This window comes from Callospermophilus lateralis, chromosome 8, assembly GCF_048772815.1.
Source record: "Callospermophilus lateralis isolate mCalLat2 chromosome 8, mCalLat2.hap1, whole genome shotgun sequence".
In the NCBI taxonomy this organism is placed as follows: domain Eukaryota; kingdom Metazoa; phylum Chordata; class Mammalia; order Rodentia; family Sciuridae; genus Callospermophilus; species Callospermophilus lateralis.
In genome coordinates, this window is record NC_135312.1 from 138,010,496 (window position 1) to 138,037,920 (window position 27,425).

At 42.9% G+C, this 27,425-nt stretch overlaps 1 protein-coding gene across 2 annotated transcripts; it reads right to left on the minus strand.

Annotated features, from left to right (window-relative positions):
- Window positions 1-90: 90 nt before the first annotated feature.
- Exosc9 (exosome component 9) lies at window positions 91-11,132 on the minus strand. 2 transcript variants are annotated; one of them, XM_076864901.2, is made up of 12 exons: window positions 11,003-11,132; window positions 10,829-10,923; window positions 9,688-9,807; window positions 9,469-9,571; window positions 8,590-8,727; window positions 6,557-6,639; window positions 5,193-5,325; window positions 4,176-4,264; window positions 3,414-3,560; window positions 2,567-2,748; window positions 456-534; window positions 91-217 (listed from the first exon to the last, which is right to left on the minus strand). In XM_076864901.2, exons 1-12 carry the CDS (start codon window positions 11,066-11,068, stop codon window positions 133-135), a joined length of 1,320 nt encoding a protein of 439 aa, XP_076721016.1. In that variant the 5' UTR covers window positions 11,069-11,132; the 3' UTR covers window positions 91-132. The 2 variants fall into 2 exon arrangements, with proteins under 2 accessions (XP_076721016.1, XP_076721017.1); XM_076864902.2 differs by lacking the exon at window positions 10,829-10,923 and having other exon boundaries at window positions 11,003-11,050.
- Window positions 11,133-27,425: the final 16,293 nt, after the last annotated feature.

Consider the following 27,425-nt stretch of genomic DNA (forward strand, 5'->3'; position numbering starts at 1 on the left):
TTCATTTTAAAGCTGACATTAAAAAAAAAATCAGGCTTTATATTGGAATTATGAGTAAAAAAATACCCAGAGTAGTTTGTACTGAATAAATTATCCTTTTAATAACTATATATGCAAATATACAACTTATTGTTAGTTAACAATTCTCTTCTTTTTTCTTTTTCTTGCTGGTCTTTTACTTGGTGCTTTTTCTTGTTTTGCACTGACGATCTGTGTTCTGTGAATAAAGTAACAGTTCACTGATGACATGCTTGTTGAATTTTGGATCATTAAATTAGGGCTTCATTATTTTTCTAGCAGGATATGAAATGTGTTAGCTGTGAGAGTAAAAACTTTGAAAGGCATCTCATGTCTACAGAACTGGGCACTGACTTCTTATAACCAGAGTGAATGAACAGGAATGAAAAAGGGGAAGATAGCACAGAACCAGAGGGTAATAAAGTGGAAATCTGTACCTTATTTTCTTTGGATTCTTGTCTGGTTCTAAAATGATCATTTCTTCTTCTTCACTGTCTGAGAGCACTATAGGGGCATCTTGAAGAAAATAACATGGAAAGCAATATAAGTAATCTCCTGAAAATTTCCATGAATTTACGTCTGATTCCAAACTCACTCCACACTGAGACCCCCAGCTGCTTTCTGGGGCTTACAGATCGATAAACTTTGTTCTTCCCAAATCTTTCTCTCTGAAGTCGTTCCTTAGAGCTCAGAAAAACTCTCCCAACAATTCTCATTTCCTTTAGTTGTGTCTGTAAAGGCTGAACACACAGGAGTATTCAGGGGGAATCTATGCAGCATCTATCAGATCTGATCTGCAAATGACCTGCAGTCAGGACTCTAGCTGAGCTGTTGGTGCTGCTCTAGGTAAGAAGGGACAAGGTCCACCTTAGCAGCTGCTGTTGTCTTCCATTATAAACACTGAACAATTCCCAGAAGCAGAACTGTTGGGTCAAAAGGCACATTGCAAGATTTTTTTTTTTTTTTAAACCAAATCCATCCAGAAATACTGTTCCAATTCCTCTAAGAAGTGGAAATGATAAAACATTTCCCATTGACCCTTGTAGATACTGCTTTTTAATACTGTCTAATCAGTAGCCAAAATATATTATTACTTTTTTCTTTGAATTTATTTCTTATTACAAGGACTGACCATTAAAAATGTTAATGGGCCATTTCCTTTTGCCTATTTTTATCCACAGCATTAATAATGAACACATGTCATACACACACACATATACAAGTCAACCCTTTTCCTCATTGGTTGATTGCCTATTCTTCATAGTTTTAGTTTGCACCTGCTCTGTTCACATCCTTTGGGAATATTGACTCCATCCTCCCAGTTTCATTATTTAATTGAAAATATTAGTCTTCAAACCAGAAATAAAATGTCCAACTATTAACTTTATGAAGTGCAAGGACACCAGCACTGGAAAGAGGTAAGGAAAGGCAGCCAGAGTCATCAATGAGAGAATGGTTAGGCTGCTAGGTACATGCAGTGGTGCTGGATTTGTGCAGCATTTAAAAAGGAGCAGCTACATACGTGACTGCATGACCGATGTGATTCTGCAGCCTGTGCACTCAGAAAAACAAGAAATTATGCCCTATCTGATTCAAATGTACGATATGTCAAGGTCATTGTACTGTCATGTGTAACTAATTAACATAGGTTGATGTGGAAAACCTTGTGAACACGAGTCCTGGGGCAAACAGCTTACTCCATTGGTAAATAGCTACCTGAATAACACCAAACAGAAACAGCCCCTGGGAAAGCTGCCTAAGTTCCCACCAAGAGAGTTTTCTCTTCACCCATTTACCAGAACTTTTACCACGAAAAGCAATTCCTGATCTTAAATGGGCCAGGCAGAATTTTGTATTCATAAAAGCAAAAGGATCCATAGGCAAAAATAAACATCTTCTTTTCCTCAGCTTTTAGAATGCAAGGTACACATATAATGGACAGTATTTCAGGCATTTCTAGAAATTTTGTTTCCTTTAATTCTCCACTAATACGGCAGCCACTAGCCACATATGGCTATTTAATTTTATGTTAGCTATAATTAAATTTAAATTCAGTCCCTCAGACAAACCCATTTCAAATGTTTAGTAGTAAGCCACAAGGGGCTGGTGGCTTCTATACAGATGCAGAGTTACTGCTTCTTATAGAAAGTTTGTACTACATGATGTAATATAAGTTTGAGTCTAAAAACTAGAAAACTCATTCCCTTTAAACTGGCCCAGATACATGTACAAAAAAAAAATTTAATTAAAAATGTTGCCATAACTATATGCTAAAAAGTCTACCACTACCAAAAATAAACATTCTTTAAAAAAAGAATTGATGTTAATGTTGCAATTAGTCCCATTTGGTTGAAATTTAAATCACAAAATATTTAGCCCCTCCAAGAAAGGGTCACATACCCCACGTGTAGCTGCTCTATATTCTCCACAGATCTCTACAGACTATCTGTGTTACCTAGCTACACACAGGCCAGGCACACGCTTCTGGAGACACGTATCTACAATACTCCTGAGCAGGATCACCTAAAAGCCAAGCAGCATCACTTACCTTGGCTTCCAATATTGGAAACCTCTGCTGTGTCCATCTTCACGTCATCAGGAAGGACAGCCTCGTCACTGCCACCTTCATCCTCACCTTCCTTCTCAGAGTCTTCAAGTACACCCCAGGTGTTCTCTACTCCCTCTCCGATCTGGGCAGTTCCAGGAGTCCACAACACAGGTTCGGCAATGCTTCACAAGTTAAGAAAACTGAAGAGCAAAAGTACTGCTACTTGAACTGATGGAAAAAGTTGTATCTTGTAAGATTTATTCAATGATTCCTCAAATTCTCATGGAAAAGAATACAGCTGTAGTATGGAGAGCTGAACAATGAAAAATATATGAACTACTGAACTACTGCAGGATTTTATGGACACCAGAAATAAAGACAGTTATTTTTATATTATTATAAAGACAGTAAGAGAAATAAAAGACAGTTGTAATTTAGTAAACAAATACTTATAAGAATAAAGTGTAATAGTGTATAAGGTAACTTGACCCCATGCCATTGATACTAAATAACAAATTTTCAAAGGAAAATGAAAATACTATAAAAATATTTTGGGGCAGTGTTAGGGATGTAACCCAGGGCCTTGTACATGCTAAGCAAGTGCTCTACCACTGAAACACACCTCCAGTCCCTAAAATGGGTCTCACAATTGAGAATTTTCTAGTTCCTGCAGAGTAACCAAAGAGAAGCTAGATGTTAAACTGTCGACTTCATATATCTCATATTACTTTCTTAAGTTTTTTCTCTAACAGTATTTCGGAAAAGAAATGTCAGTACGCATACACAACATCAGTAAAGCCAACAGTGCTATCCACCTTGTTATGCACAAACCACACAACAAAGATACACTTCTGGAGGAGGCTCAGCTTCAGCAATGATTTCTTCTGCTTTCTCCTCTACATCTGAGGTATCGATGGGGGCCTTTTCCATTTTAAATGCTGTGATTCTTTGATTTGCTATAGACTCTGCAAAGCCAAACTTTCCACCTTCTTTCCTGTATGTGGGTTTTTGTTGTGGGTGGGTAGAAGGAGAATGATAAAGACAGATGAAAGAAAAAAGCAGAGAAGAAGTATTTTATCCTTCAGTGGTGAGAAATATTGGAATAGTCTATTTGACTAACATGCCGGTCAAGGAAATAACAACAAATTCCCATAATTATCATTTATGGAATCGTGTACCAGGATGTGCTAGGTGCTTACATTCTCTGATCCTCAATCAGCCCTACCAAGAAGGCATTAGCCTCACATATGGTACAAGAGACTGAAGTCCTAGATTACATATCTTGGTAAGGTAACACAGTATGAAGTAGAGATGGGAATCAACTTATTTGTGTTCTTTCCATTAACTGAGTTACCAGATTGTTTTTCCCCTAAGAAAATGTGAATTTTTAAAGAAAAATTTTACAGATTTTCAATAAAAGTAATGTTTAAAAACAGGAATAAAATATAATAGAATTTAATCAACTTTCAAAAACACAAGTAGTATATTCAATTAAGGTTAACAAATAAGGAAAGATCAAGTGTGATAATTATATTGTTGACCTTGAACAAGAAAGGCCCAGAAATATGTATTAAAAAGACCATTTAGTTCTGAAAAAGTTAAAACTTACCTAACTTTCTGGTCATTCTCCAGAGCTTTCTGTATTAGCTCTGTAATTTCAGCTACTTTCACACCAGCTATTTTACTGCATCTCAAAACCTATTTGTAAAAGTGAATTCTGTTAAAGACAATAAACCATATGGCCTTAAAACTACAATCATGAAATTAGCCTCTCTATTTTTATAATTTAAGCTTTTCCAAATATGAAAATGATGTATTGTTAACACAAGGCAAGATGAAGAGCTGTTAACATCTGAAGAACTACTGCATTAACAGGACAAACTTTCTTACACAACAGTCTGACACTACAGGAAAGGCCTGCTCAGGTGTGCACCTTCCCATAAGCAATCCACAGAAACAGGAGCCTGACTATGGCGCTAGTAAGAACGTCAGCCATGAGGACAACAGAAACCAGTGTCTACTGAGCACCTAATGTATCCTGGACATTGCTACATACCTACATCTATTTACCCTCTCGTCCTATTTTACACACACACACAAAACAGGCCCAAAAACCCAGCATCATTTGCCCAGAGTTAGTGCGTGGCTGAGCTGGATGGGAAGCCCAGCAGCGCCCCTGCTCTCCTCTACTTATTCTGCAGGTCCCACAGTGGCACTCTGCTTTCTACGAGAGTCTCCATGTGAGTCTCGCATGTGGCTGGGTTTGAGAATCACTCTAGTGGTAGTCAAATTCTACAAGTAAGACTATCGTCCTACCTCATTTCTACCTTTTGCCATTAAAAAAAAAAAAAGAAAAAAAAGACATGCATCTTTCTTCACTGAAAGAAAAAAAGTGTTCCTCTAGTTGGAAGGGTCAGGCTCAGGATGGTTACATGTGGGAACAGCCAGAGACAAGAACACCTCAGTGTCCACTGTCAACAGAATTTAACAACTGTACTGAAACCTGATTCCCACATATCCTAGGATCAATCAATAAAGCACTCTCACTGGATTTTGGTTAAAAGACAAGAAAAAGCTTCTAAAAAGAATAGACTATTCTTAAAGGCATATTAGTCAAAGCACTAACTTGATCTTTCAGTAGCATTATCCCACCACTGGACTGGATGGTACAAATCTCTCGATGCTTATTCATGGCAATCACCAGCAAGCCATCCATTACCCGTTCTTCTCGTTCATTAGGATCCACCAAGAGATACATTCTGAAATGAATATTAAATGATCCTGAACAAATCCTGAGGCTAAATACTTGTCATTTTTAGGGTATGGAATTTTTTTTTAAAGACAGCATCAATGAAGTCAACAGTAAAGTTGCCTAAGCCTGTGGGTATGAGTTAATTTAATGAAACAGGAGTCAAGAATATGTTTTTGTAAACAAAAATGCTTAAGTGGTTATTTCCTGCTATTGCAGTGAAATCACATCTTAAACATCATATAATCCAAACCTAATGCTATCTCTTATTAAATGACTTCTGGCTCATTAATAAAAAGCTGGATACCATTAAATTAGTTAACGTTGCCCCAACATCCTGTTCTAGATTCTGCTAATGGTACATGAAAAGCAGTAGCATTTTGCACCATCCAATACAGCAGTTAGTAGTCATATGGGATTAATAAGCCTTTGCAATGTGACTGGTCCAAACTGGGTATGTAAAACACTAGATTTCAAAGATTCAATGGAAATTTAAAAATGTAAAATTTTCATGAGTAGTTATAAATATATTGAGTATAATAAAATGAAAATATTTTACATATTTTAGGTTAAGTATGTAAAAATTCTCTTTCTACCTCTTTAATGTGATCTTGAGAAAATTTTAAATTATTTATATAGCTGGCATTTTATTTCTATTAGACATTACTGGTCCATTTCCCTAGAATAAAATTCCACATAACAATGGCTAAAGTTGAGACCTTCTAATTCTTATGCACAACACTGTTAATACATATTTTTATAGCTCTCCCTTTTTTCTGAAGAATTAAGACTCAAGCTTCCACTGAAAAGTACCATCCCAGGAACCTAAGAGACCACATTTTCTGTTAGAGGATTTAGCAACAAATTGAATAGACAGCTGGAAAGCCAAAGGAAACTAGATTTTCTCTTTGTCGTGAATCATTCTCCCTTATGATCTGCTCCCAGAACTAACAAAGCTCCAAAATCTACAGTAATTCTTAACTTCAAGAAAGGCAAAGTACTAGTGTGCCAGGGTAAATTCATCAAATTCTAACTATACTACAAAAAGAAAAATATCGGGAAGCGTAATTATGGAATTGTTTTGTTATTTCTATGAGAAAGCTCTTTGCCAACTAGTGCCCTCAGGAGGAAATATGAGGTGCTACAATATTAACAAGGGTCACTCATCTGCCCACACACTTGGCAAGGCTACAAAGTCCCTGTGTGCTTATGATTTCTGCCCATGTCAGGGCAGGACTTACCCTTGCTGGAAGAAGGCAAAACTGACACAAATGGGCATGTGGTGGATGCTCAATGGTACAGGATCACGCTCTTCAGGCGCATACTGTTTCAGAAGAAGAGGTTCAATAATCATACTTAAGTTGTCAACATACAAAATACCACCTTGGGAATCAAGTAGTAAAAAATAAAATTCCTTCTAAATTTTGATGAGTACCTAAATCACTTTTTTTACAATCATTTGACTTTGCCACTCAGATTCCTTAAAATTATAAAAAATTATATGCATTTTTCAAAACCCTAATTGAGGTATAACTTACATCCCATAAATCTACTTCTTGTAAGTATGATCCATTTTTCCATTTATTGCAAGGGTTTAAGTATGCACCACTACTGCCTTCCTACTGTGTATTTCCATTACCCCACAAAATCCTTAAGGTCCTTTATTAGTCAATTCTGTCACCTCCACTCAAGCAACCACTGGCTGATCTGCTCTCTGACCAATTTGCCTCTGCTCCGTATTCTATACAGACGAATCCAGTGATCTGCAGTCTCCACGCCTGGCTTCTTTCAACTTGGCATGTTTCACCCACCCTGCAGCAGTTATCAGTAGTGGACCCCAAGTGGATGAAACACACCAAGTTCTCCCTTGTATCAGTGTACACTGTGTTTGTCCATTTACCAGCTAGAGAACCTATGGGCCATTTCTTGTTCATGGCTATTAAATGAATGCTATGAACATGTGCATACATCTCTCAGACACACACGCTCTTTTCCTCCTAGAGATTTCTAGGCATACAATTGCTACAAAAAATTTTCCCTAGTTCAAATGTGCTAAAAGATGTACACATTAGAGGAGTATTTTATTCTTCCATTGTTATTTTTCTGAATACAGAACGTTGTTTACATTTAACATTTTAAGAAACTGCCAAACTCTTCCAACACAGCCATATCATTTTACGTGCCCAACAGTAACAACACATAATCTTACAAGTGATTTCTTTTTCAAGTTTAATAACTGGCCTCTACTTTTTCTTTTCTTTTTTTTTTTTTTTACTTTCTATAACCACCCACCTTCTCTAAAGGAACATTTTCTCTACTGTTAATAAACTCTACCTCTAAGTCTATACAGAATGCTCCAATCTAGTTTTAGATTGTTTGGAAAAATTGGGCACCTGATGTTTCCTTTTGGAACTTCCAGGCTCAAACTATGACTACAGTGAATTTTCATTATTGTAGTATGTAATTTATATACATCAAACTGAGCTGGGTGCAATGGCACACACCTGTAATCGCAGTGGCTCAGATGCTGAGACAGGAGGATCTCAGAGTTCAAAGTCACCAGCCTCAGCAACAGCAAGGCACTAAGCAATTCAGTGAGACCCTGTCTCTAAATAAAATGCAAAACAGGGCTAGGGATGTGGCTCAGTGGTCAAGCACCCCTGAGTTTGATTCCCAATACCCAAAACGAAACAAAAAACTGACACAGCACAAAAGTCAGGCACAAAGATCAGTGGTTTTCAAAATGTGGTCCCCAAACCAGCAGCATCAGTATCAGAAGTGCAAATTCCCACCTCAGTCCTACTCTGGAAGTGGAGCCTAGCAGTGTGTTTAATAAGCCTCTCCAGGTGTTTCGGATGGACTCCTGCCATCTACTTTGCTAAAGGAACACAATTCCTAGAGAGAGGTTAATCTGTAGGTCCTCAGTCCTGTTCAGTTTCTGCATGCCTCTCACAGGATAAGCATTTCAGTGCTGAGAACCATGGATTTTTCACATGTGACTCCCTAAACATGGGTAACCATTTCATCTAATGTTCAATCCAAAGAAGTAGTTATTGCATTCTCTTCTGGAAAACCAAGCTCAAGGTTACATTCATATTGACAGACATCTAGATAAGGAAAATTCTGACCATATATACTTTTGCCTTATATATATTCCACAACCTATGGAATTGCCATCTACAACATGACTTTACTTAAAGTAAGTTGTCTGCACATCGAGAATACCCGTTCATCCATAGGGAGGGAGGGTCTGGCTCAAATCACGGCACCTTACCAGGGTTACTTCATCTCCTTGGACAGAGACATCAGGCCTTCGGAAGTGACACAAGGCCACAATCGCAGCAATGCTGGCAGCATCGATGATGTTTCCATCATGATTTAATAAATGTAGGTCCACACGTATCTGCCAAACCTAAAGCAAGTTTAAAATAAAAATAAACCTAACTAAACAAAACCAGTGGTTATTTAACAGTAACACTGTTCAATTTTCTTCCTTCCAATTAATTCTTCTATTTTATCAATAAAAATGCAGAAAAATTTAAACCCTCCCCCCAAAAAAGCAGATCTGAAATACAAATAGTTTACCTTTCTATATGAATCATTAGACAAAAGTAAACTACATATTCTAAGTAAAAGTAATCACCCCAGCATTTATACCTGAGATTTTCCTAACTCCAAAACTATGGTTTTATTTTAGCTACTAACTTACAAATCTCAAAATGTCAGGTTTTAAATGGTAATATGATTATCTTAAAAGAAATGCAAATTAAAGTGTCACATTCAGCCACAAGTGATGTGACTTCTTTGGAATAAGCCCTGCTTATGACTTGAAGTGATATGAACCAGTATAAAACTAAATTAACACCATCATGCAGTGCATGCCTGTAATCTCAGTGACTAGGGAGGCTGAAGCAGGAGGATCTCAAATCAAGGCCAGCCTGGGCAACTCAGTGAGACCCTCAACAACTTAGAGATGCTGTCTCCAAATAAAAAGCAAAAAGGGCTGAGGATGTAGCACCCTGGGTTTAATCTCCAATACAAAAACAAATTTTAAAAAAACCACCTAAATTAACCAAAGCTCTAAGAATGAAAGCATAGACCTAGAAACCAATGAATCAACCAACCATACTAAGATTAAGAATTCATTCCTCACCTTTTCACCAGCAACAACACAAAGAGATTCAGTGTCTATACACTTTGAATTTCTTAGACATCTTTCCAAAAGTCGGTTCAACTTCACCAAGAGATCTGACTGCCTATGAAAACAGGAATGGGCTAATGTCATGAAATGTAACACCAGGCATTAAAACAACAGGTTACAACTGTCAGGTTCTTCTATGACCAAAGCAACTCCAGATAAAGATGTAAATACCTGCCAGGTTCGAATGCTGGAGCAGCCATCTGAGAGAGTTCAAGGTTAAAAAAAAGAATACCTTCTGTTGCCCGATTGAGTTTTGGAGAAACAAGTTCACAGGAAACCTGTCCAAGAACTCTGCAGAGATAGGGGTACAAAGATGTTAACTAAATATATTTCCTTTCTTATCAAAAAAGTAAGAAATAAAACAATTTAAATTTCACTCTCAGTATGTCAAATGGACATGAGATAAAGATTACATATAAAACATACTAACAGAATACATGCAGAGATAAAAAACATTAATATGCCTAAGAAGATAACAGAAAAGTAACTGATCACAGTATTAACTATTCCACAGATGCAGAGGAAAATGAAGGACTTTTAATCCTGTTTTCTAAAAGAAATACTGATACAAGATGGCAAGAAAACTTGAGCTTTCCCAGGGTACTAGGACCTAATGTCCTCACAACTTTCGAATTCTTATTTCACTCAGGAAAAAAGGAAAGCGGGCCTGTGGCCGAAAAGTGCTCAGGACCTCCACACCGCGAACAAGGGGAGCACAGGGGCGGGGCGCGCAGGGGCAGGTGCACAGGGGCAGGGGTCTGCGCGCACAGGGGCGGGGGTCTGCGCGCACAGGGGCGGGGGACTGCGCGCACAGGAGCGGGGGACTGCGGGCACAGGGGCGGGGGACTGCGCGCACAGGGGCGGGGGACTGCGCGCACAGGGGCGGGGGACTGCGGGCACAGGGGCGGGGGACTGCGGGCACAGGGGCGGGGGACTGCGCGCACAGGGGCGGGGGACTGCGGGCACAGGGGCGGGGGACTGCGCGCACAGGAGCCGGGGACTACGCGCACAGGGGCGGGGCACGGAGCGGGACGCCCGGGGCAGGTGCACAGGGGCGGGGCGCACAGGCCAGGTGCCCGGCGCTGGCGACGGTCCACAGGACGCGTGCCGGTCAGAGCTTCGTGGTACTCACGCAGCCGACACCCGCTCCTGATGGCAGCCCACGTGTGGCCCCAGAACCCGAGCTCCGCGCTCCGGAACACCCTCACTTTGGGCAGCTACACAAAGTGGTGTGCAGACTTCAGGGCTGCTTCGTAAACCCCCGGCCGAGCGAGGTAGCCCCCGCTCGGCGCCGCATTCGTCCCGCGGTTACCTCGTCTTCCCGAGCTCCACCACGCAGCACCCGTAGTCCGTCCCGAAGGAGACCCGGATGCTCCTGTAGTCGTAGGTCTGCCTGCCGTCCAGCCGCTGCAAGCACAACGTGCGGTCACGCGCCCGCGCGCTCGGGGCAGCGGCGTCCGGCCCGCCCGCCCCGCGGGCCGCCTACCTTCTTTTCCTCGATGGCGCGGAGGAGGAAGCGGCGCTCGCAGTTTGAGAGCGGTGTCTCCTTCATGGTGTCAGGCCGCGAGTCCCACGCGGACCGGAGTCCGAGGAGAAACGGCCCGCGCTTGCACGTGCGGCGCGCAAGACAGGCGTCACGCCGCGCGTCGGCGGACTGACGTCACCGCCATGCGACGGCCGCTAGTGCGCAGACTCAGAGCGAGGTGGATGGGTAGCGCTTCGGCCATCTGGTCGGGAGTGTTTTGCTGGAGTAGCGCGGGAGGGGAGGACTGCGGACTTCGCACCCTGTCAGCCCCGGCCTCGGCGGATCGCGGCGGGCGGGCGTCTGTAAGACTGATGCCGGTGGGCGGGGAACTGGGGGCCGCTGGAGAGCCGCGGGGCTCGGAGGCGGGGGCCAGGGTCGGGAAGCTGCCGCGCGCCTCGCCGCTCCCGGCGCGGGCTGAGCTGTTCCCTCCTGCGTCTCGAACCACCTGTCGGCGGCGGTTCTTTTTCAGCGCCCGGCTCCCGGAGAGGCACTCGCCAGTGGTCATCGCGACGACCCCCTCCGCGGCCCGGGCCGCCTGCCTGGCCCAGTGCTTCACGCTACTCGCCTGCGAAATGGGAACGGCGGTGCGTGTGTCGTGGGAGAGACCCGAGGGGCTGGGCCGGTGGCGGGGAGCCTTCGGTGACCGCCGGTCCCTGGCGCTAAGTATCTAAAGAGGGCTACTGTATCCCAAGAAAGAAAACCGGTAGGCAGGATCCTTTCTTTCCAAGAATTTAGATCCTCTTTGTGAAGAGACAGTAAAAACCTAAGCAAACAAAAATCAAGCAATTTCTCACACTGACCGGTGTTTTCCAAGAACAGGGGCCCTATTTTAGTATTTTAATAGGAGTAGTTGCAGGAAAAGATGACTAAGAAAGGAAGTGTTTGAAGCAGGAGGAATACTGTGCAGAGAGGTGGAGGGGACTCAGTCTGAGGACGGGTCTTGTCAGGAAGAAAGAAAGGATGAAACTTATGTCTACTGCTCAGTTGATTAGTTTTCAAGATAGGAAGTTATGTGAATTAATGTGTGTAGTAGTTTCACACCAGAACTCCTGATTAAGTTCATTTAAATCCTGATTTTTTTTTCCAGTGGACATTTCATAATTCTTCTTTTAGAGATGAAAAGGGACTTTATTATCAAAATAGTCTTATTCTTTCCCACTTGGAAATTTGGAGTTGGAAAGAAAGTGAGTTTTTTCTAAATTATTAAAAATTAATGTCAATAAATGTTTCAGAAAAGTGCTGTGTTGATTTGATTTCTACAAATAAAATCATATTAAAATTGTTATTGTGGGTCAATTCTTTGTTATACAGATACATACCCACACTTACACTAGGGCTATGTGATAGGCAAAATAATGGTCCTTCCTAAAGACACCCATATCTTGGTCTCTGGGAACTGAAGTATGTTACCTTGTATGGCAGAAGTTACTTAAGGGTCTTGAGGGGATTATCCTGGATTATTTGGGTGAGTTCATTGTGATTACCAGGGTCCTTGGGTGAGGGAGATGGCCGAGTTAGAAAGTGGGAGAGGGGAGCTGTGATGACAGGCAAAAGTCAGGAAAGAAAAAGATACTGCACTGCTGGCTTTGAGGATGCAAGGGGCCACAAACCAAAGGATGTGGGAAAGTCCAGAGCAGGAGAGAGCGAGGAAATGGGTTTTTTCTCCCAGAACTCTCAAAAGGAACAGAGCTGCCCAGACACGTCAATTTCTGAGCTCCAGAACTGTCCAAAGAGATGTATGCCCCATTACGTTTGTGCTAACTTGTTACTGCAGTGTCTTAGTCCAGACCACTGTAACATTGTGTTATGGATCTGGTGATTATAAACAACAGTGCCGCAGTCTGGCTGGGCACAAATCACGAGCCACTCACAGCTTGTAGATTCAAACAGCAATTTTTTTATTCCCGATCTCACACTGGCCTTCTACAAACACGCTCTGGGGAAATCCACGTTCTCTGCCCAAATCCACACCCAATGGGCTTCTGTCTCCCAAATATACTGTCTGACCCTAAGAACTCAAGAGGAACTCAGGCAGCAGGATACGCCCTAAACTCGGATTATGCTAAACTGGGAACACCCTAAACACAGATCCGCCCTGGTCCTTGAGCAAGGTCACCTTACATTCAATGTCACTGCAAAATGTCCTATTTCCATGAGTCCTTCCACTAAAGAAACATGGGGGTATGCTGGCAAGGAAATTGTCATACCTACTTGGCTGATGGCTCCCAGCAAACAGAAATTAATCTTTCACAAAATGTCAAAACTAGGAAGTACAGATGAGGTCCCAGCAGATTTGGTGTCTAGTTAAGATTTGTTTCTTATTTTGGATAGTTCTCTTGTCATGTCCTCTCCAGGGAAAGAAGGGAGCTCTCTGGGGTCTCATGAGGATACTAATCCTGTTCATGAAGTCTACCCCCATGACCTAATCAAAGGCCCCACTTCCCAATACCATCACATCACGGGTTAGGATTTTAACAATGGCCTGCTGTAGACTAAATGTTTATGTGTGGTGTGACTGGCATCATCCAAGTTAAATGAGGTGTGCTCACCTAAAATATTTACATCTTATTCCCCATTTATTTTGTAGAAGTAGCACCTCAAGGGCTGGGGTTGTGGCTCAGAGGTTTAGCGCTGGCCTAGCATGCATGAGGCACTGGGTTCAATCCTCAGCACCACGTAAAGTAAAATAAAGATATTGTGTCCACCTATAAGTAAAAAAATGAATATTAAAAAGTAGTACCTTCAAGATAATCAAGGTATATTTTAACATGATTTTTAAAAATTAGTATATGATGTTAGCACAAAGTTAACAAAATAATTGAGTAGTACCAAGGGTTCTCATGCCCTTTCCTTCAACTATGGCCACCCCCAGTTGACATCCCTCACCGGTGTGGTACGTTTCTTACAATGAGCCTGTCATTATCTGTTTTATGAAGCACAAGAGATTGAATAATTTGCCCACATTTACAAAGCTAGTAAATCAGAACCAGGGTTCATATGCAGACCTGTCTCCAGAGACTATATTCATACTTAGTATACCATACTACTTGAAAATGGGAATCCATTTCTATGCCAAGTGTATTATCTTCACCCTTAATACCCAACCATTTACTTCCTATCTTTGTGGATCTTTATTCACTTAATTACTTTGCCATCTGACATATATGTACAGAATAAAGCTGCCATTATTAGGTTACCTAAACCCAATTTCTTTTGCTTGGCTTGACAACTAGAAGCAGGGCTTATTAATACAGAAAAACATGAAGTCTGTGGCACTTCTGTGGTTAGAGTACAAGAAATATAACTTAGGTCATGCCAGCAGACTCCCTGCCTTCTGGATTTGATAAAGCAGGATTCCATGTAGGGTCCCATGTGGCAAGGAGCTGACAGTGTTCCCTAACCAACAGCCTGGTAAATGTTAAGGCCCTCAGCGCACAGCCCAAGAGGTTCGAGAGCCTCCCAACAATCACAGACTGAATGTTGAGCTTGCCATGTAGAACCTCCTGCAGAGACCTCAGCCCTGGCCAGTGGCTTGAAGGCAGCAGCCTAAGTAAGAGGGATCCTTGAGCTAATCTAGTTAAGCTGCACCTGGAATCCTGACTGAAATCCAGAGGCAATATTTGTGTGCTGTCTTAAGCTGCTAAGAAGCAACAAAATAAACTTCTCAGATGAGCTTCCCTTCTGGATTTTACAACTCATCTCACCTTGATGATAGTACAAAGAAAATCTCCATTTGACAATTATTTTTTATTTTTTGCCACCAAAAGGTCATCAACCTGCTGCTAACATTTTTTGAAGGAATTTATAGCATATAACACTAGACCTGTGTCCCTTACGTGTGATTTCTTCAATGTCAGGAATTTTTTGATGATCTCTAATAGGTTGCCTGAAAGGAAATGTATTTCAAGAATCTTACTAACTAAAGTTAAATACTACTGTACTTAACTATACTTTTCACCTGGGCAATATTAAATGTGTGGGAACATGACTTCTGATGCAAAATCAGAAAAGCCTTGACCATTTTCGCTTTCATTTAAAAGAAGAAAACTGAGTTCGAAAGATTTCTTTGTCAAAAGCCAAACAAAAAATACATTTCACAATGGATTTTTTTTTTTTTTTTTGTACTGGGAATTGAACCCAAGGGTGCTCTGCCACTGAACTGCATACCCAGCCCTTCTTATTTTTTTGAGTCAAGGTCTCATTAAGTTTCTGAGGCTGAACTTGATCTTGTAATCCTCCTGCCTCAGCCTCCCAGTAGCTGGGATTACAGGTGTATATGGGCATCTGCAACAAGCAATGGATTTTTAAAATCTGATGATGTTATCTGGAAATGAAGAATGATAATCTTCACTATGAGAACACATCTGCAAAAAAAATTGTGATCAAGAACTAGAAGGGAAAATTTAAATTAATGAGAGGTTATACATTAATATTAATGGTGGTGTTCTTTAATTTTTGTTTCTGGTAATAATGATAATAATTATAATAAACCTAAAATAATCTATAAAAATTCAGTCATTTTTATAAGATTTTTTCCTGTGAACCTACTATATGTTAGGCTGTATTCTAGCACTAGGAAAATGTAGTATAATTTTTAAAGTCTTTTGGAGCTTAACGTGAATAATAAAATAATCAACACACAATAATGTCTGGCAATGATGAGTGATAGAAAAGTATATGATAGAAAAAAAAGTGATAGAAAAGTATAGCCTGCATGACGAGAGTGGTTGGGAGGTTGCTCTGCACATGGGGGATCAGAAGGCAGGTGCCTCTGGTGAGTGTGGAAACTGGAAAAGTAGGGGATTGTTAGAGTCTGTAAACAAGTCTGGATGGCACCAGGCAAAATGCCAGAGGGAATAGTTTGTAAAGTAACAAAAGCGAGCCATTAAGTGTGAAGATTCCTGATTGGTTGACTGCTGTATCTAGTTTATGCTAATTAAGATAAGCTGTGCAAAATGTATAAATACCTCTGTTATCCTATCCTAAACGGCTCTCACTCCTGCTGCATCAACGTACACAAGTCATTCGTCACCCCTCGGTTATTCTGCTGCAGCGGGACTGCGGCAGATGGTGGCCCGTTACGGGGAGCCCCGGGACACTCGGGGGTAAGTGACGAAAAAAGCTGCCCGTCCATAGATAGGATGGGAGCAATCTGCTCGTCCCTAGGCAGATAGGGCGAGAGGAAAAATGGCCATTTCAAGAAAATGGAGAAGATTGATGCAGTATGTTTGTGTCTTGTTTTGTCTTGAAATGTTGTATTGTCTTTGTGATGAAAATATGGAAGGGGTGAGAAGTAAATTGATAAGAGAAAAAGGCACCCCAGTGGAACCAAGAATAGTTAGGGCATGTGTTGATAAAAGCCCAGAAACTCTAGTCAGAAAGAAAAAGAAAGTTCAGAAGAAGAAGGATCATCAGGAAAAAAGTTGCAGCAAAAGGCTATTACTGAATACTTTTCGATACCAAAGGGTACGTGAAACGACAAGGCGGCTGCCACCTGCCCAAGCCGATCATGGCACAGCAAGAATTTTCCAAGCGGCAGTTGCCAGCTCTTCCCCGCCCCCCTGCCCGGGGGAGCGGAACGCCACTGTGAGCCCAAATCTAGACCTGACCTTGAGGCACAGCCTCGCAGGCTTTTGCTCCCTGTGCCCGGAAGCAATTTGAGTCTGGGACTCTCCCCAGGGCCATCTGGGGCTGCCTGGGATGCTACAGCTGGCAGAAGACGCTACTGGCGTCCCTGAAGTTTGATCATTTCCAAGGCCAGTAACTACAATGGGTCTCCCACACCAGGAGGCTGATGAGTAATGAGTACTATTAAGGCTTATTTCAAATGTAAAAAACCTTGAGATAATGTACTAAATTGTTCAGAAGGTTGTTTTCTTAGTGAATTGCTACAGGATTTTCTTTAGCCATCCGGAGTTCCTGCCTTCCTCCCAGTGATGGTAAAAACAAAGGTGAAAGAATTTACAATGTTGCTGAGAACCTGAGAAAACTTCAGCTGAGGACCCCACGAGACTTCGAAACTTCGGAGCTGTTGCTGTTTCTGCTGCTACAACTTAAGCTAGCTGCCTGCAGAATTTACCTGGACTGTGATTTACCTGGACTGTGAGTTAATCTATTGAGACACTGCTTTATCTGGACTGAGACAACAAACTATAATCTACAACAAATTGTAACTCAGTATCTTTGCTAACGGTGTCATTGCTGGTATAATTTTTCCAAGGGCTTCTTGCATGGAGCCATCAATTAGCTTGGAATTGTAACATTTTGTATCCTCCCTTTCTGTTTCTAGCAGGTTATTTATGGTGTTTGTGTAAAAACCACTATGGTCATTATTTAAATTAAACAAAAGGGGGATATGTTAGAGTCTGTAAACAAGTCTGGATGGCACCAGGCAAAATGCCAGAGGGAGTGGTTTGTAAAGTAACAAAAGCGAGCCATTAAGTGTGAAGATTCCTGATTGGTTGACTGCTGTATCTAGTTTATGCTAATTAAGATAAGCTGTGCAAAATGTATAAATACCTCTGTTATCCTACAATAAACGGCTCTCACTCCTGCTGCATCAGCGTACACAAGTCATTCGTCACCCCTCGGTTATTCTGCTGCAGCGGGACTGCGGCAGGGGATGAATATTTAGGCAAGTGGAAATTAGTGTTCGAGTTAATCAAGGAGGCTGTGTCAGCCGGCTTTTCAGACAAGAACAATTTTAGGAGGAAAACTTTATTTGGGCTCGTGGTTTCCAAGGTCTCAGTCTATTCCTTGACCCTGAAGGTGAAGCTGAACATCATGGCAGAGCTGAGCACGGAGCCACACCTGTAATCCCAGCAGCTCAGGAGGCTGAGGCAAGAGGGCTACAAGTTCAAAGCCAGCCTTCGCAAGGCCTAAGCAGTCTCAAAATAAAATATTAGAAGGGGGGGGGGCTGGGGATGTGGCTCAGTGATAAAGTGCCTCTAGTTTCAATCCCTGGTACAAAAAAAAAAAAAAATAGAAAAAGAACATCATGGTGGAAGAGTGTGGCAGAGGAAACCAGCTTCTGACAACAGCCACCACCAAACAAGGAGAGACTAACTCAGCTCACCAAATATACACCCCAAAGGCATGCATATCTCCTCCAGCCACACTCCACCCACCTTTGGTTACCACTCAGTTGATCCCTATCTGGAGATTAATTCACTGATTTGGTTAAGGCTCTCAACTCAATCATTTACCCAAAAACCTTCTTGCATTTTCTCACATATGAATTTTTGGGGTCACCTCATCTCCAACCCATAACAGAGGTGAGAGAAGGTTGCTGGAAACAGCAACTGAGCTCTGAAGAGGCCACAACTTCCCTAGGGTGTTGGGTGAGTTCCTAGTACACCTCCATGTGGTTTCATGGGAAGGAGTTCAGACTCCAGACCATGCTTCCTGGCTCAAATTCTACCTCAGCAACTTACTAGCTGGGTGACCTGGGTCAAGTCATAAGTCTCCCTGGGGTGAGGAAGGGGGAGCTAATAACAATACCTCATCTTACAAAGTGGTCATGAGAATTGAATGTTAATGTGCAAAAGTACTTAAATAGCCTGAGCCCATATTTAGCAAGAGATGAACATCTATCACAATATTTATTCTTTATTAGGTGATGTCAACACATGGTGCACACAAGAGATATAACAATATGCCTTGTAAATGGAGGGCTGTTGCCTTCAGGTTGGCAAACCCAATTTCCAGGCCTCTAAGAAAGTTTCAGCACAAAGCTACTTTCCAGACACCTTAGGTGTAACAGGCGTTATTAAAACAACAGTCGGTATAAAGCAGTAGGTGTCAAGAGTTCTTTGAAATCAGCCAACAGAGGTACACATTTTTAAAAACTTAATTGTTATAGACCATGGGCTTTAGCAACAGAGAGCCCTGAGTTTACATGCCAGCTGGGGGACTGGGGGGTCGTGGACTGTTCATGGATGGCACCTCTTGTCTTAGGCCACTCAGTGCCTAGACAATGGAGCTTATTTCTCACAGCTGTGAAGGCTGCAGAGGCTCTGGTTGCTGGGGGCTGCCTGCATGCTGTGTCCACACAGGGCTGACAGATCCACCATTTTGTACATCTTCTCATAAGGGCACACTCCTGACCCACCTCACAGGCCCCACTGCCAGCCACCATCACGTGGAGGATTTAGGCCTCAACATATGAGTTTTGGGGATACACCGGCATTCAGTCAATAGCACCTCTTAAATGGAGTCTAGCTGACACTCATAGGGATTTAATATGTACTAGAGACTTTCCAAAGGTATTTAAGAAATTAATTTATTTAAACTTTGCAATCTCTTTGCCAGGTAGTTGCTATCATTATCACTCTTTTACAGACTGAGCAAAATGAGACAGGAATTTGTTTTCTCAAGGTCATTGAGGTCTCAAGTGACAGGAGCTGAATGAGGCTGCATGCTGATGCCACACACGTGTATCAACTGAGTTTCTACTTCACAGGGAAAATGGTAAGAAGAAATGGACCGTGAATACTAGCTCTGTGCAAGACACAGAGTAAGGGGTGCATTAGTATTTGTTGAATGATTGACTTTGCAAAGTCAGTGGATTATATCATTAGTAAGTAGATTACCTGCATATCTTATTGTAGCTAAAACATTCAGTCTTTTTCATGGTTTAGTTTCCTTCATGTGCATTACACCAGCATTGCAAATTCACTTTTGCAGAACAGCTGTGAGGACATCAGACCATCAGGCACAGTTTGTTCAGAGCCCCTGCTGGCTCCTGCTGGCCTCCTCCCACATCCCTAATGCTCATTTCCACCTGCTGGAGCACCTGGTTTAGCATGGCATGCAGCTGCGGGAAAGCTTGCCACTGCACCAGGTTTACAGCTGCTCCTTCTTTATGTTTTGGGGTCTTGGGGAACTTTTGTTCTCTTCAGGATGAAAACCCAACTTACAGTTATCAGTGATGAAGACCATTAGAGATTTTCTACATAATTTTAGCTTTTTAATGAAAAGACAAGATGACTACATTGTCCTTGAAGAACATTTAAATTATACAACTAGCAACTGATGCTTATTTCAAACCCTAACTCTGTTTCAAATTGTGGAGCTGATCCAACATAAAATTAGATTACTCATCTGTTAGAGAAAAGCTTCCAACAGGAAAATTTAGGTAGGACATGAGTCATAATGTGACATTCTTCTGCCCTGTAAATAAATTCTATTTCACTAATCCATATGTTTTGAAGGAGTTAAAAAATGAAAATATGAAATTTTTGTATGCCTAACCCCTTCATGAACTAGATCTCATATATTTTAATTTCTCAGTTTTAATTGGACCTTGGAAATAAGTCAGCCACTTTCTTTTCAGCAAACCTTTCCAACTACATTTTTTGTTTAATGAATAATTTGTGATAATTTAAATGGAGCAAAAGATTGAACTATGCATACTTTCCTTCTATTTATTTTAATACAGTTTATATCAGATGGTGTGGTCCAAGGCAAAAACTAGTAGTAACAGTTTTTCAATTTTGGTTGCTGGGGCTGGGCTCAATGATGGAGCACTTGCCTGGCACGTGTGAGGCATTGAGTTCGATCCTCAGCATCACATAAAAATAAATAAGTAAATAAAATAGGGGTATTGTTTCCATCTACAACTAAAAAGATGTTTTTAAAAAAGTTTTTTCAGGGCTGGGGTTGAAGCTCAGTGGCAGAGTGCTTGCCTTGTACATATGAGGCACTGGGTTTGATCCTCAGCACCATAAAAAATGAATAAACAAAAATTTTGTGTCCACATATGACTAAAAATATTTTTTAAAAAAAGTTTTTCAATGTTAAAAGCAATAGGTCAAGATCTCCCTTTTTCAATTTTCCAAGGAAAATATAGTAGGAGATGAGAACTGAGCTTCATAATTTCAGCAGGTCAGGTTGCAGTACATCTCTGTGCTGATTTTCAGAGAATGAGTTTTCTCCCCTGGGAAGTTGCAGTTCAACAGCTCAATCAGGGTACCACTGAGATGGATTTAGCTTTGGTCACAGAATTTTTAAGTGGCACCCCACACCCTGTTCTCTTTCCTCTTTTACTTTTGGAGTGCTGGGGCTGCAGATGAATCATAGCGCACTAGAGAGTGGGGGTGGTAGGAGAGCCACAGAGCAGTCCTTGGTGAGTCCTGGGGGCCACAGGCCCATTAGATGAGGGTTGGAAGTCTGTCAGTGTGTATATAAGTGTCTCTGTCTGTGGAATTTGGGTTGACTTACTTCTCCTCTTGTTGAACTAACGAAAACTGAGTATCTCGCTTGATTTTTCTGTGTAATTTGTCATCTTAAAATACAAACTTCCCTGACACTTACGACTTGTAATTCTCTTGATTTTTCTCCTTCTCTGGGCATTTGTTTTCAGTTCCTTCAGAAATTTCTCTTCCTCATGTCCTCTCTTAAGCGTCAATGTTTCATGGGAGTCTACCTGAGAAAATTTCTCCTTTTATGATTCTCCCTAAACTTCCACTTCCTTGTTAGCCATACTGGCCATATGTGGGTTACTTCCAAATCCATTAGACTGGACCAGACCTCCCTCCTGAGCTCTGGATGTTTCCAGATGTTCCACAAAAATTTCAAATTCAGCATCACAACTGAACTCCTGATCTTTCTCCACAAGCCTGTCCCTCCTCCTGGCTTCCTCTGGTGAATGGCAGCCCCCCACCCAGTACCCAAGGAATCAAAGCGTCATTCTTGACTTCTTCCTTTCACTCCTCCCTCTCTCATAAGCACCAAGACTGACTGATGCCACCCACTTGACACTTGACCCATGTGTGTGTGTCTCTCTCACTACCATCATGTTGCCTGATACTGTTTGTTTTCCACATTATGCTGATGCTTCCAAACCTTAGGTCTAATCATGCTGTTCCATACTACACACCCATAGATTCCATTGCTCTTGAACCCTAAGCTCTATACCATGGTTTTCACTGGTGTTTATGGTCTAGTCCCTGTTTAGGCTCCCCATTCCCACCTGTAAGCACTTCAATTACTCTTCAGCTTTGTTGAGTTTTTTTCAATTACTCAAAGGCACAGAGTTCTCTCTCACCTCCAGCCATTTGTATTGGGATTCCCTGCCTGAAACACTTTCTCCTAGTCAAGTCCTGACCCTTACTCTTGAGGCTTCAGCCCAGAGACAGCAAGAAGCCCTGCTGAAGCCCAGGCTGGACAAAGCCTTGCCCCCATTGTGACGGACATAAGCTTCAGGTGGTCTGCCTGCTTAGCCATGTCCCACTCAGCTCCGTGAGGAGAGTCACTTACTCTCCTCCATTCATGCACCCAGTCCCAACCCTGCTCAGCTCTCAAGATCCAACCAGGTCAGGCCTGTTCAGGGCAGCATGGCCATGAGCTTGGTTCACTTTGCTGTCCACGATGTCCGGGCTTGCAACCTGGAGAGAACTCAGCAAATTCTAAATAGCGGATGAAAGAAGGAAGGAAAGAGTGGCTGAGAGAAGAGGGGAAGAGCGGGACGGAGTGTCCGTGGAGTCACAAGCCCACCCAGGATGTCACGGCTGCCTTCCCGCACTGCCCAAGGCCACTTCTGCACATTTCCAACAACCTCGGAAGGCCAGGATGCCCATGCTGAGGTGGGTGAGAAGAGTGCCAGATGTCAGAGGCCAGTGGAAGACAGCTGGTCTGGCGTGTGTGTGAGCCCCAACACTTGTGCCAGACTGCAACTTTAAGGCTTCAGTGTTTCTGAAACAAATAAATTAAATCTCCAAATTAGAAAATATTGTATTTGAAGCAACTGTAGATCTTTGTTTAGGGAAAACTCTTCAACATGATATAAATCATGGAAAGTCCGGCGACCGCCCTCCCTTGCCCAGAGCCTGCTCGGGCAGGACAGAGGGCAGTTGGTCTCTCACTGCCAGGCCGGGTGCCCGGCAGTGCAGCGTGGCACCAAGTTCCACAGAGCCATGCTGGTGACATTTGTTCAGAATTGGGAAGCTTCACAGAATCCCAAAAACCGCATCAGATACCTCGCCATCCCAAATGTGTTCACCAGCCTCTCGGGACATCCAGTGTTCCTTCAGGCTATCAGTCAGTACTTTGGAAATCAGGCTTGGGGAAGTTGACCTAAAAGCTCCAGTTTCTACAGAGAAGGTGGTCCATGTTTATGTGTTGATGGAGTGGTTTTAAGGGAACAGTGCAATCATGTGCTGGTTGATTGACATCATTTAAAATTACATTTATAGCAAATAAGTACTGAAACAAATTATGTACAAAACTTAAACTAATGACTGTACTATCATTTCCCTTGTGTTGTGATCTGAATACAAGGTGTTCTCTAAAGCTCGTGAGTCGGTGCAAGAATTTTCAGAGGTGAAATGGTCAGCATGGTGGGATTTCCCCTTGACCTTCTGGAAAAGTTTTCTGTGTCACAGATAAAAATTGGGAAGAAATATAAGGTCCGCTTGGCAACCCAGGCTGGGCCATGCTCAGGCCTCTGGCTGGGGTCCAGGTGAACTCCTGGAGGCAGTCCTGGGGACTGGGAGCCGGTGGCTTTCTCTGTGGTCTCCCCTGGGGCCTGAGGTCTGTTTGGCTTGAGACTTGTGGCACCAATTAGCAAGACCTCATTCTGTTCCCACGCACAAAGCAAACTGATCATTTGTTCAACCCACGGGCTGTGAGATCTTGAGTTCCGCCGCGCATCCCCACAGGCGCATGTTGAGTTGTGCAGGGGGCATTTAAGCCCCTCCAAGGGAGCCTGGAGGCCAAGGGCCACTAGCCCAGGGCTGAGTTCCCCTCCTGCGCTGAGATGAGGAGCTGCTGCTGGAGCGAGGCCAAGCCGTTGGCAGCAGAGTGGTGTCGGCCCACTTGGCGAGGAGCACCACTGGCCCCCACCTCAGCAGAGCCGAGCTTTAGAGCTGCCGAGAACAACTGTGGGTGGCTGGGTGGGACAGGAAAGCACAGGAGCAGTGCGGCCATCTCCAGAGAGGGGTGGAGGACGAGCAAGAAGATGTCCTCCAAGATGTGCCACAACTGTCACTGGTGGCTTACAGGGTGAGGTGGTGTGCATTCAGTGGCCACAGACAAGGCAAGGCCGAGGGAGTGCTGGAGGACTGGGCACAGGACACTCAGGATGAGCTTCCCCAGCGCTGGCCGTGGGCACACAGCAGACCGAGAGCTCAGGGCCTCAGGCCCCAGGCCCTTGGCATAGGAAACAACTCAGGACGTGGTCCATGAGGGCTTCTGAGAGCAGGGAGGGTGTTGGTGGCATTCTAGGGGCCTACCAGTTTCCCCTAAGTGGATGAAGTCACCCAATTGATCAGATATGGTCCCCCGAAAACAACACGCTGAACATGAGCCTGTGACCTTCTGGGTGGAGGGGTGGAATTTTAGTGTTTAGCATATTGACTCTGTGGGCACTTTGGTCCCTCTGACTTTCTGTTCCCTCCAAGGTCCTTTTCCCTTGTGTTGTGATTTGGATACAAGGTGTTCTCTAAAGCTCGTGAGTCAGTGCAAGAATTTTCAGAGGTGAAATGGTCAGATTATGAGAGCTGTGACATGATCAGCGGATCGATCCCTGATACGTATATATATATATATATAACTGGGAGGAAACTGTAGGCAGGCAGGGTGCGGCTGGAGGAGGCGGTCCCTGGGGGAGGGATTATATTTGAACCTGGTGAGCAGAGCCTCTCTGCTTCCTGGCACCCGACCTGAGCTGTCTCCCTCTGCCACACCCCTCCACCGTGACTTCTGCTGCTTCTCAGGCCTGGAGCTATGGAGTCAGCGAACCATGCATGGGCTGAGCCTCTGAAACCATGAGCCAAAACAAACTTTTCCTCCTCTAAGTTGTCTTGTCAGGTCATTTGGTCACAGCAATGAAAAACTGACTACACCCAACAACTCAGTCAGACCCTGTCACAAAATAAAAAAATAAAAAGGACTGGGGATGTAATTCAGTCATAAGGCACACATGGGTTCTATCCCCAGTAACCCCCCCACCAAAAAAAATATTGACTAAAACAGATTTGCAGACTCCCAAAAAACAGGCCCAAAGGAAGCAGAGGTCCAACCAGAAAATATTCAAATATGTGGTTATCTCAGTCTTCCCATATGAATCCCACCTCCAGCTTGTTTATATTACTTTGACACATTTTAAATCTAACAGCTAATTTCCATATTTTCATCTGTAATTGTTATCTATTTTATCTTAATTTAGTCTCCTCTTAATCAGAAAATAACAGTTCCTTCAAGATGAGCGTGTGTATTAGTCAGCTTGCACCTCTGTAACAAAATAACCTAGACTGCATGGCTTAAACAGCAGACATTTCTTTCCCACAACTTTGGAGGCTGGAAGTCCAATATTGCCAGCAAATGTGATTCTTGCTGAAGGTCTTTTACCTAGATTGCAGATGGCAGCCTTCTCTCTCTCTTCCCATGACAGAGAAAGAGTCTGGTCTCTTCTTATAGGAGCACTGATCCCCTCATGTGGTGCCACAGACATGACCTCATCTAAACATTTTCCCTCCCATAGGCCCCGCCTCCAAATACCATCACCAGGAAGTTAGGGCTTCCCACATAAATTTGTTGACAGCAGGATTCATCGCAGGATTCACTCTGATATTCTATCTAAAGCAGAAGGGTGAACTAGGACAACACAGATACAGAGTTAAAAGGAAATATTTTCACCTCTTGGTACTTACATGGACCATGTACAGTCAGACATTGACGAACCTTTTGTTGCTAGCAACTCTGTAGGTACTGGAGGTTTGTGGTTTTGATCATGAATCCACTAGGTCATGTGAAGGGCAGAGTCCAGTGGCGGATCTGGACTAAGGAACCAACCCCTCACACACTAGTTGGCCGTAATAACCATCGCAGAGTGATGAGCACGGGGGAGGAGGTGGGGATGTGAGACGGTGCAACCACTTGGGAAGACAGGTTGGCAGCTCCTCCAAATGTTCAGTAGAGTTAGAGTTAAGTAGCTAACGTAGTGTTAGACATATGGCCCAGAAGTTCCACCTCCACATATCTACCCAGGGGAGATGAAAACACGTTCACATAAAAACGTGTAGGGGATGTTCATGGGGATGTTATTCGTGGTAGTCACGAAGTGCAAACTAAAACTAAATGTCCTTCAACTGGAGAATAAATAGAAAAAATGTACTATCACTGTGCGATGGAATGCTAGTTAGCAGTGAAAAGGACTGAAGTACCAATATACTTCTGATTAAGAAGAAACTAAATTATGATAAAAATAGATGACAATTACAGATGAAAATATGGAAATTAGCTGTAAGATTTAAAATGTGTCAAAGTGATATAAACAAGCTGGAGGTGGGATTCATAGGGGAAGACTGAGATAACCACATATTTTAAGTACCATGTTGTGGGCATCTACATGCCACAACAGGGATGACTCTGAAACACATGATGCTTATTGAAAGGAGCCCGTGAGGAATAGCGCATATCATATGATCATTGATGCCAAATGTCCTGAAAACACACCTCTATAAGGCCAAAAGTGGGTTAGCAGTGGCACTGGGCTGGGGAAGGGGTGGTATGCAGACAGGGGAATGGAGAGTCATTGATCATGGTGTGAAGTTTCTTTAATGCTTAGTGAAGACATTTTAAAGTTAGGTTATGGTGAGAATTGCCCAGGTCTGTAACATCTAAAAACCACCGCAGTGTATACCTTAAAGGAGTGTACTTTATTATACGTAAGTGAGATCTCAATAAGCCTTTTTAAAAGAGAGAACATGTCAAGTCACCCGTCCAAGCTACAAGATGAACCTTTTCTGACTCAACTGTGATGTTTCCAAACTGCGTATTCTTTAGTGTTGATTCACCAGTCACTTCTGTTCCCCAGGAGTAGGTCTCCCCTAAATATTTTAGAGCCTCTGTTTTTTAAATTTAATGTCATAAAGAACTAGCAATAGACATTCGATGGCTGGCAGACCAGAGTAGTCCACCAAGCCCTGGCTCGTTCGTCCGTTAGTGCACTCACTGGGGTTTGGTAGTTTCTGTGTGTGCCAAGCCCAGACTAGTTCAGTAGACAGGCAGCCTGGGCCCCACCATCATGCAGCTTACAGTGATGGATAGAGGTATCCTGGGGCTCATGAAAGGAGGGGATCAAAATCCTGTACTGTCCAGGTGTCTCACATGGCCAGGTCCTGTAACAAGGCATGGTTGTTTTTGTTTTTTAATATTTATTTTTTAGTTGTAGTTTGTTGAGAGCCACAGCCAAAGGGGCCCCAGCAAACTTCCAGCTGCCACTGATGATTGGCTCACAGAAGCCCCAGCAAACTTCTAGCTGCCAACTGATTGGCTCCTCTGCGGTGATGCTCATTGGGCTGTTTCCCTGCCCTTTCAGACCACAGAGCTTCTCATTGCGTGGGACTTTTTTTGGCTCCACCCACGCGACCCAGCCAATCTG

Bases quoted from the DNA above. Each gene is read 5' to 3' on its own strand.
- Exosc9 (XM_076864901.2), bottom strand. From the start codon at position 11,068: ATGAAGGAGACACCGCTCTCAAACTGCGAGCGCCGCTTCCTCCTCCGC. The intron at 9,572-9,687 runs GTATTTACATCT...CTGTTTTCATAG, and splicing joins CCAGCATTCGAACCTGGCAG to GCAGTCAGATCTCTTGGTGA. The intron at 4,265-5,192 runs GTTAGTGCTTTG...TTTTACAAATAG, and splicing joins TAATGCTACTGAAAGATCAA to GTTTTGAGATGCAGTAAAAT.